We start from the raw sequence: 10,311 nt of genomic DNA on the forward strand, positions 1-10,311 counted from the left end.
CACCCCATGCAGGACGCTGTCACTGCACTTAGCTCTTTCAGTGACAGACTCCTTCAACCCCAAGTGCGTGAAGGAGAGATATAGGTCCTTCCTTCTCGCTGCTGTGAGGCTGCACAACCAGCACTGCTCCCAGCAGACGAGTCAACAATAACAGCTAAGAACACACAGAAAACTGATGACAATTTATGTATCTTTTATTTATAATGAATGATCTCTTGCTATCCACTTTGCTGCTGTAACACTGTAAATTTCCCCGGTGTGGGACGAATAAAGGAATATATTATTAGAATATAAATTATTCTTCCAGAATCGGAATACAGTCCAGTATAAATTATCTTATTTCTCCAGCAGGGGGAGAAAGCAATTTCTCCTCCCTGTTTACCACCAGCACCTAGGTAACCTGCAGACTTGCACATAACGCAAACTCATTTGCGAACCAGACCAGATTTATGGGGGGGGGGAATCCGACCGGCAAAAAAAAAAAAAAACTGTTGCAACATCACCGTTCAGAAAAAGTAAGGTACTGCAAACTCTGCATGGTGGAAGGAGAGATTTGTTACTCGGTTGCAGAGGAAGATTGAAAGGGTTGGTTGCAGCGTCTCGCGATACTTTCTCTGCACTTCATTTGTGGTTGTTCTTCCTTGTGGCAGGTCAGGGGGACGTGGCCGAGACTGGCTGGGACTGAAGTGTAGCGAGTGCTTGGAACGTTGTGCGGGCCGGGCGGGTGGAACGTTGTGTGGGCGGGTGGAACGTTGTGCGGGCCGGGCCGGGCCTGGATGGGTTGAGTTGGCTACAGCTGCAGCTGACTGACTGACTCTGCAACGCCAGCGCTCCCCGTCTGCCTCTGCCCTCCCGGGTGGGGGTATGTCCCTCAGGGCAGGAGAGGCTGCTGCTGCTGCATCCTCGGTCCCAGGCGCGCCCCCCGGCTCGCAGCCTCTAACCACGCAGCCCCGCACTAGGATCTACAAGATCATCGTCATTGGCGACTCGGGCGTGGGCAAGACATGCCTGACCTACCGCTTCTGCGCTGGCAAGTTCCCCGACAAGACCGAAGCAACCATCGGGGTGGACTTCCGAGAGAAGACGGTGGAAATAGATGGAGAAAAGATTAAGGTAACGTCCACATCAACCTCCTCCGTCTTTCCTGTTCCCGCCCCGTGCTACATTCGTTAAAGTAATGCAGTTCAACTAGTGAGTGGAACTGGTTTACTTTTCCTCGCTTTTAACTGGTCATGGAGTGATGCAGCGTGGAAATTGGCTCTTCAGCCCAACTTGCCCCCATCTACACTAGTCCCACCTGCCTGTCCTATCCATGTACCTGTCTAAATGTTTCTTAAATGTTGCAATGGTAGCTGCCTCAACTACCTTGTTTCATAGTACAGGCAGCTTGTTCCAAACTCCCACCACGTTGTGTGAAAAAGTTATCCCTCAGGTTCCTGTTAATTTTTCCAGCCTCGCCTTGAACCTCTGTCCTCTGGTTCCCGATTCCCCTACTCTGGGCAAGAGACTCTATGCGTCTACCTGATCTATTCTTCTCATGATTTTGTACACTTCTATAAAATCAACCCTCATCCTCCTGCACTCCAAGGAATAGAGTCCTAGTCTGCTCAACCTCTCCCTATAGCTCAGGCCCTCGAGTCATGGCAACATCCTCCTAAATCTTTTCTGCATCCTTTCCAGCTTGAGAACATATTTCCTATAACATGGTGCCCAGAACTGAACACAATACTCTATATGCAGCCTCACCAACGTCTTATATAATGTGAACTCCTAACTTTAAGACTCAACTTTGTTCTTACATATGCACTGGAAGAGCCATGACCTTTCCGACCAAGTGTTGGAAGGTGGCATTGGATTAAGCAGCTTGTACTCAACTGGCAGACCAAAATCGTCCGAACGGCCTTTTGAGTGATAGATTTTCTATGATTTACTATTTGTAAAATCACTTTTTCTTTTGTTTTCCCATGGGTGTGTTCCCCCCCCCCCCGTTTCCTGAAACCTTAATTCTCTTTTTAATATGCTGTTGGATGCTTTAAACACCTCAGGTAAAGAAGCAGATTTAATGTTTCACGTCAATGACCTCATACTCTTCTGATAACATTGTTCATGTGGTGGGAAATCTTTTATTGTTTTCCACGTAAACCATACGAGATATGTAAGTAAATGGTGCCAGACTATTCAAACTGGGAGCATCTTTTGCTTGTATTTATGTCCTCCTCCTTGTCCAAGCAACATGTAGGTATGTGCCACACTTAAGCAAAAATTAAGTGAGTTTAAAGTACATAGAATTCATGTAAATTGGACAGTTCAGATCATGCCAAGAGTATGGTTCTGCTGTGTGAAACTAATTGCCACAAGGGAGTTTTGCATGTTTGGTTGTATGTTCCATGATATTGGGAAAACTCACAATATAGACTGATATTCACTAAAATGAAGAATGCTTGCAAAGGGCAAATAAGACAAATAAAAGGTTGAGAAGCTGAACTGAATGTTCAACTTATCACCAAACTCGCGGGATTTGGTGTCAGAACTCGTGTCTGCAACTGGATCCTCAACTTCCAGACCAATCATTGATAGGGGACAAATCATCCTCTACGATAATCCTCAACACTGGTGCTCCGCAATGATACGTTCTCAGCCCCCTTCTTTACTCCTTGTACACCCACGACTGCACAGCCATGTACAAATTTAATTTACAAATTTGCAGCCGACACCACCATTGTGGGCTGGATATCAAATAATGATGAGTCGGAGTACAGGAAGATCCAGAACCTCGTGTCCGGGTGTCGAGACAACAACCTTTCTCTCACTGTCAGCAAACAAAGGAAGCAAAACGGTACACATACCCCAGTTTGCATTGATGGTGCTGAAGTAGAGATGGTTGAAAACTTCAAATTCCTAGGAGTCAATATCACCAACATCTTCTCCTGGACCACCCATATTGAAGCAACGACCAAAAAAGCACACCACGGCTTTACTTCCTTAGAAGGCTTAGGAAGTTCTGCACGTCCAATACAACTCGCACCAACTTCTACAGATGCATCATAGAAAGCATTTTATCGGGATGCATGGTTTGGGAACAGCTCCATCCAAGACCGCAAGAAATTGCGGAGAATTGTGGATGCAGCCCAGACCATCACACAAACCAACCTCCCTTCTATTGACTCCATTTATACCTCGCGCTGCCTCGGCAAGGCCAACAGCATAATCAAGGATGAGTAGGACCCTGACCACTCCCTCTTCTCCCCTCTCCCATCAGACCAAAAGGTATAGAAATGTGAAAACGCACATCTCCAGATTCAAGGACAGTTTCTTCCCAGCTGTTATCAGGCAACTGAATCCTACCACAACCAGAGAACAATGCTGACCTACTATCTACCTCATCCTTGGTCAGACTTTGCTGGCTTTACCTTGCCCTAAACGTAATTCCCTTATCATGTATCTATACACTGTAAAAGGCTCGATTGTAATCATGTAAAGTCTTTCTGCTGACTGGATAGCAAGCACCAAAAACCTTTCACTGTACCTAGGTACACATGACAATAAACTGAAACTGATGTATTTTTGTTCTTTGTATAAATGGAACTTCATGAAACCAGGATAGTCATAAAGTGCTGGAACAATTCAGCAGATCCGGCAGCATCCCTGGAAAAAAGGAACAGGTGATGTTTTGGGTCGGAACCCTTCTTCAGACACCTCATGAAACTAGGGATGGGAATAAATCAATGACTCTTGTCTACATAGTGCAAAGCAGGGCTTGTTGTGGTTGTATTGACACCGTTAATGAACATGTACATAAGGCTCCAGCACATACCTCTCGATACATATGCAAGATCCTTGCTATTGCCTCTGAACTATAGGCAGTGTTAAGGTTTGAAACATATTTCTCCCCACTACACAATAGACTATTCAGAATTTGAAAGCAAAAACTAATTACCAAAGGGAACACCATGTTAAGACGTACATTATGAAATGATAAGGAGTGTTTGCACAGGCAAAGAAAGAAGTTAGTAGAGATGTCATTCAAGATTCGTAAAGGAGTGGATACAATGAATCAAATAGCATTGTGATTTCTGCAAATTCGAGTACAGAGTTCCTGAGGTTACCGGAAGGAAGATGGATGAACAGGGTTGGTTGGAACTGGGACTATGATGAATGGAAAGGAAACATTAACCAACAGCATTTCTAAATAGTCAGATATTGGATTATCAGAATTTTACTATCATGGATGACAAACAACAACCATTTGGATGGGACCTTGGGTATTTATCCTGTTTTGAAATGCCGTTAATATTGATTTTGAAAATAACACACGAGGTGTGCTGCCAAACTAAATTTTCAAGCCAAATGTACACTTTTTTGGGAAGGTAATGATATCAAGGTCAATAATTAGAATTGAACTACCAATAGCCATGATGTAATTACACTGCAAAAGATAGGTGAATAACTAACTCTGGTTCCAAAGCTAACAGAATATTTTGCTGATTGTAAATTGAGCTGTGTCTCAAGTTCAGATTTCTCTTTACCATTTTAAATTTAGTGCTTTTGAGAAGCACCTGCATTAATTTATCAATCTGTCCTTAGTTTTCTGTTTCCTCTCCTCATAATCCGACACTGATCCTGTAATCTCCAAGGTATCAGACGGAGTATGTGTGTATCATGGTCAGTTGAAGTGCGTGACAGCATTTTTAATTTCGCTTCTTTATAATAAAATCCCTAGCAAAGACTGTTCCTTGAGAGGAAGTGAAAACGTGTTAATTTCAGCAGTGTCGACATAACTGCCCCAGTGCATGTACAGTTTCTGTTGCTATGTTTGAGGTTCTTCTTCCCACTCTAGCAAAGCTCACCAAAATAGCAAGTTAATTGGATATTTTGGGGACAGGGGAAGGACAAGGACTATGTTATTTAACATATGCAGATTCACGTAATTGAAAATTTCTTGCTAATTTTTATCAGGATTAATTTAAGAGCTGTTGTAAGTAGTATAATCACAGGATTTGTTCAGTACTACCATTTAATAAAGTGATTATTAATACAAAAAAAATCAATTACACCCAAAATCCTTTGCTGTCTGAAGTTACTCAAAACTTTAGAACTGATGACTATTTTAGATTGTTTATTTTGGATCAGTCGGAATAATTGACTGCGATCAGAAGTGATAAATTATCAAACCTCAGATTTTTTTTTAAAAATGAGCACATTGGTTCATTTTGTTGCACCACATGTTGTGATTACTAGAGTTCAGTTACTCCATTCCATGTTCAACGTTTTTTAATCTCCTCATCCTTGAGTATCTACCCAATTATTCTTTTTAATTGTTTATGGAATCAACTTCTTGCAATTAGGTAGGATGTTGATTTCTTGATCACTGTCAAGTGGGAAAAGCTGTCGTCACTTTTAAACATTATAGTTTGTAGTCGCTTTGAATCTTTGGTTATAGGCCTGCTTACCAGAAGGACTAGACAATGGACGCAGGAGGAGGCCATTCGGCCCTTCGAGCCAGCACCACCATTCAATGTGATCATGGCTGATCATTCTCAATCAGTACCCCATTCCTGCCTTCTCCCCATACCCCCTGACTCCGCTATCTTTAAGAGCTCTATCTAGCTCTCTCTTGAATGCATTCCGAGAATTGGCCTCCACTGCCTTCTGAGGCAGTGAATTCCACAGATTTACAACTCTCTGACTAATAATTTACTCTGACAACTAATTTAGTTGTTTCTTTTAAATCTATCAGAATGTTTAATTTTGGAAATTTCTTGTCCTCTGAGACATTAAATGAAGATACCCATCGGGCTCCTTGGGCGGATGCAAAAGATTCCATGGCACTATTTAAGAGAAGCACAAAATAATATCTTGGCTGAGATTCATCATTTGTCATCACAAAAGGCATTAGCTGGTCATTAAAAACAGAAAACACTGGAAGCACTTGGCAAATTAGGCAGCATCTGTGGAAAGATAAGCGGTGTTAATGTTTCGGGATGGAGAACAGTGGTCCCATGTGTTCTGACAAATAGCATTTGACCTGAAATGTTAACTGCTTCACTTTCTATACTTGCTGCCAGACTTGCTGAGTGTTTCCAGCTTTTGCAGTTTTTTCCGTATTTTCGTATTATCAAGCCATTATGCATTGCCTTCTGTAGGAGCTTGCAGTATAATTGTTGGTTTTACTTTATTCTCTCTCCCCCATCCCTTTCCCATTACTGCAATGATCCCTTCGAAAGTTCTTCGTTGTTGCGGAGTGCTTTATAAATCCTGAGAATATAAAGTGCATTTTTCCTGAACCAAGGGGAACAGTTCTTACTTTTGCACCCTTTTATAAGTCTTGTTGTCATCTTCGGAAAGAGTCCTCTGACTTTCTTGGGCATTTGCATATTCCTGAAATGGAGCACCCATAATACTTCAACTGGGACCTAACTAGTGACTCTTGGGTTAATAAACAAATGAAATAGTATATAAAATAGTAGTAACTAATGCACTTAATTACTTTATTAACCAACTGACCACCTTTTAAAAAATTGTGCATATAGACACCGTAGTCTTTCTTTATATATATAAGAAAATAACTGCAGATGCTGGTACAAATCGATTTATTCACAAAATGCTGGAGTAACTCAGCAGGTCAGGCAGCATCTCGGGAGAGAAGGAATGGGTGACGTTTCGGGTCGAGACCCTTCTTCAGTCTTTCTTTATCTGTTTTTCAAAGTAAACTCATGAAAATATTTATTTCCATATTCCCCACCCCAAAGGACCACACATCCCATTAAACTCCATTGTTTTATAATATTTGTATCCCATTGTTATATGCCATATTTTACCGCAGCCTATAATTAACCGCATAATTTCTTGCTGTCTTATTGCAAAGAATTGTGAAATGTCTACTTCCAAGTCTAGGTCACTTTATATCAATTGATAGAAATATTAGATGCATAAACTAACTTCCAGGGAATACTATTGTGTCCTACCTCAGTCTGGGGAGGAGAGGGGTGGGGAATCTTGCTTAGTATGATTTGCATTCATGCTGGTAAGTCGTGTGTTTTATTAAGTAGCATCTTCAGTTTTATAGATTTCAGACTTATGTGCTGGATTAAAGTTTTACTATAATTGGGTAATTTCCTTGTCATTTTCACCTGGGTACCACATTCCCAAATCTGTGCTTGAATTTGCAGATTAAATGTAACGATCCACTCGCTGTTTTGTGCTGGATAACTCCTCCTCGAAATGGACACAAAATGCTGGAATATTGGAAATATATGTATATGAAGACCAGGCCTTCAGTAGTGACAAAAATGGCTATGAATGACTGTTTGTTTACATATGAATAATAATAATACCTTGTATGATTCCACAGTTGAAAAAAAATTAACAAGTTGTTGAAAAGATAACTCTTTTTATTTAACCTTTTTTAGGTCCAGCTTTGGGACACAGCTGGCCAGGAACGTTTTCGGAAGAGCATGGTGCAGCACTACTACAGAAATGTCCATGCTGTTGTCTTTGTGTATGACATGACCAATCCTGCTAGTTTCCAGAATCTCCCAGCCTGGATTGAAGAATGCAAACGGCACTCACTCTGTGGAGAGGTTCCACGCATCCTGGTGGGGAATAAGTGCGACCTAAAAGACGCCACCAAAGTGAAAACTGACCTGGCACAAAAGTTTGCCGATACTCAAAGCATGCCGCTGTTCGAAACCTCGGCTAAGAACCCAAATGACAACGATCACGTGGAAGCCATTTTCATGACATTGGCTCATAAACTAAAGAACCACAAGCCAATGATGCTGAGCCAGCTCCAAGTAGATGAGTCCAAAGTTGTGCTGGAATCTGAACCAAAGCCTAGTGTGGAGTGTTACTGTTAAAGGTGAACATGGTTTGTTTTAAATTCAAAAGACGATAAAAAGCGCTTTGCTGCTAAATATTGTTTAAAGTGTGTACAAATAGCAGCAGTAAATTATCTGATTGAACCTGGGGCAGATCCTGCCAACCGTCCATGAGAGGAAATGCAGTTGAACAATAATTTAGACATATTCCCTGCCAAACACTGACTGAAAATGAAGCTGATGAACAGAGTACTGAAATGTGTATATTTTCTGGTATTTGTTGTCAGTTATTAATTTTATACATTGACATACAAGAGACATATTCATCTAATATACCTTATTCGGTTAACAGAGTCATTTGTACTTCCTCATCCTTTCATTGGCTCTTTCCCTTGGCTTTCGCTTTTCCATGTGGAAATGTATTATTTTGGTATTGGAAGCCCTTCACTTGATTAGTTAGTTGATGCAGTAAATAGCTGAGAGTTACAGGGCAGGAGGATATCCAGTTTGATTGTCATTTTGTGCTCTATTGGCAGATGTTGACCAGAACAGCACGAGCCATGATCATTGATCTCAGCTCTCCAGTTACAGCTAGGAACCAGATCTGCTTTCTGCACTGCTTGCCACTACTATGGTGCCTTCTCTTGTTAATTAGGTTAATACTCTGGACTTTCATAGGAAGAATGGTGACTTTATTGAGTTAACTAAAACATGGAATGTTGACCAAAAAATGGGAATGATTTTCATTTTTAAATACTTGATACACTAATATGGCATTCTTGCTTTTGGTTCTAAATAACATAATCTGAAATGTGATGTATACACTTTTATATCTTCTAATATGAAAAATAATATTATAAGGGATTTTATTAAACTTGACCAGCAAAGCTTTAAGCTTACCTGACATGCAAACTAATTAACCCAACTTTTTTATTAAATCTTTTGCTTAAAAAAAAATGAGGGCAGAGGCATTGTTTATTGCTGACAGGGGACATGAAAGCAGGCTGCAACAAAGGGAATGATAGTATCTTATAAATATTTCTAATCAAACACAGAGGCACCATTTCATTCCTCGGATTAGAAGGGGGAGGGGGGGGGGGGAGAAGAAACAACATAGAGGATATTAAACTGCCACCATCTTCTGTGTCGTGGAATGTCAACAATTTTAATTCTGCCTTTTTTTTGTTTATATTGATGCAGCAAAAATACATTTACTGACTGCACTCTGAGATATCAGTTTATTCATAATTGTGTCTAAAATACAAGGTTGCTTCATGCTGGCCATCACTGATACTGGAATATGTTTATTGAAATGGATTTAAATTCCTCAGCCATCGGTAATAACCACGTTGGAGGTTGACAAGATAGGTTTAACATGTACTCCACCCACAATTGCTGGAAGATTGGGTTTCTAATATTTTACCATTGTAAAAAGTGTTGAAAATAAATTGCTAATTATCAGTTATTTCTACTATCAGTGTCCACTATCACTTTATTCATTTTATTTAATTTTGCAAAATTCTAAAAGTAACAGAATCTATGAACTTCAACTCTTAGTTCCAATCTGTCAGATTTCAGTTATTGGCAGATTTTTTGTCAAGCCTTTTTAGATGTTGCCTGTATAGACTTCCATAAAGCATAGGGTTCGTTCACAATCTCTACTTCCCTTCCTCTTTAAAGTCTTAATATTCACTTCTTTGCAGCTGAAGTATTTTTTTTTGTTGCAAATGGCTCTGAATCCTTGCAATGCCCCTGCCTTTAAAAACCTGTCTTGGATGATTACTGTTTTTGTCTCATAATGGACCCATGAATATATGTTCTCCAATCTGATCACATTGATTTCAAAAAGGAAGTTAAGTAACCACTTAGTGGCAATAACATTGCATTGCAGGGAGAGTGCTGGAATAGCATGGTACGGGATTGTTTTACGGTACTGGTGTGGACATGTAGGTGCAGGTTAATACACTGTCTGAAGAAGGGCCTTGACCCGAAACATCACCTATCCATGTTCTCCAGAGATGCAGCCTGACCCCCTGAGTTACTCCAGCACTTTGTGTCCACTGGTATGGGCATAAATAGCCCGCTGTATGGTAATGACTCTGATCCATCTTGCAGACAGTTCTGCCACCATGACATTTTAACCAGAATAATGCCTGGATTAGAGGGTATTGATTATAGGGAAAGATTGGACAAGCTTGGATTGTTTTCTCTGAAGGGCAGAGGCCGAGGGGGGTCCTGATCGGTATTTAAAATTGAGAGGCACAGATTGGGTAGATAGCTAGAACCTTTTATCCAGGGTGGAAATGGCAAAGACTAGAGGGCATAGCTTTAGGGTAAAAGGGGCAAAGCTTTTTTACATGTAGGGTGGTGGGTGCCATGTAGTGGGGACAGATGCAACAGCGGCATTTGAGATGGGCACATGGATGTTCAGGGAATTGAGTGCCATGGATAATGAGCAGGCAAATGAGAAGTTCGGCTTGGCATCATGCTCAGT

At 40.9% G+C, this 10,311-nt stretch overlaps 3 protein-coding genes across 3 annotated transcripts in view; 1 reads left to right on the plus strand and 2 right to left on the minus strand.

Annotated features, from left to right (window-relative positions):
• ugl (ureidoglycolate lyase) overlaps nucleotides 1–1,136 on the minus strand; it is a 55,033-nt gene extending 53,897 nt beyond the window's left edge. Inside the window, exon 1 of the mRNA XM_078404734.1 lies at nucleotides 1,018–1,136. The gene's annotated coding sequence lies outside the window, so the exon portion shown is untranslated. The remainder of the gene's footprint in view (nucleotides 1–1,017) is intronic.
• The window catches only part of ndufc1 (NADH:ubiquinone oxidoreductase subunit C1), a 442,230-nt gene that overhangs the window by 150,594 nt on the left and 281,325 nt on the right, over nucleotides 1–10,311 (minus strand). The window lies entirely within an intron of this gene.
• rab33ba (RAB33B, member RAS oncogene family a) lies at nucleotides 410–9,265 on the plus strand. The gene is made up of 3 exons (XM_078404749.1): nucleotides 410–515; nucleotides 651–1,113; nucleotides 7,410–9,265. Exons 2-3 carry the CDS (start codon nucleotides 865–867, stop codon nucleotides 7,854–7,856), a joined length of 696 nt encoding a protein of 231 aa, XP_078260875.1. The 5' UTR covers nucleotides 410–515; nucleotides 651–864; the 3' UTR covers nucleotides 7,857–9,265.

Source organism: Rhinoraja longicauda, chromosome 1 (genome assembly GCF_053455715.1).
Source record: "Rhinoraja longicauda isolate Sanriku21f chromosome 1, sRhiLon1.1, whole genome shotgun sequence".
Lineage (NCBI taxonomy): Eukaryota > Metazoa > Chordata > Chondrichthyes > Rajiformes > Arhynchobatidae > Rhinoraja > Rhinoraja longicauda.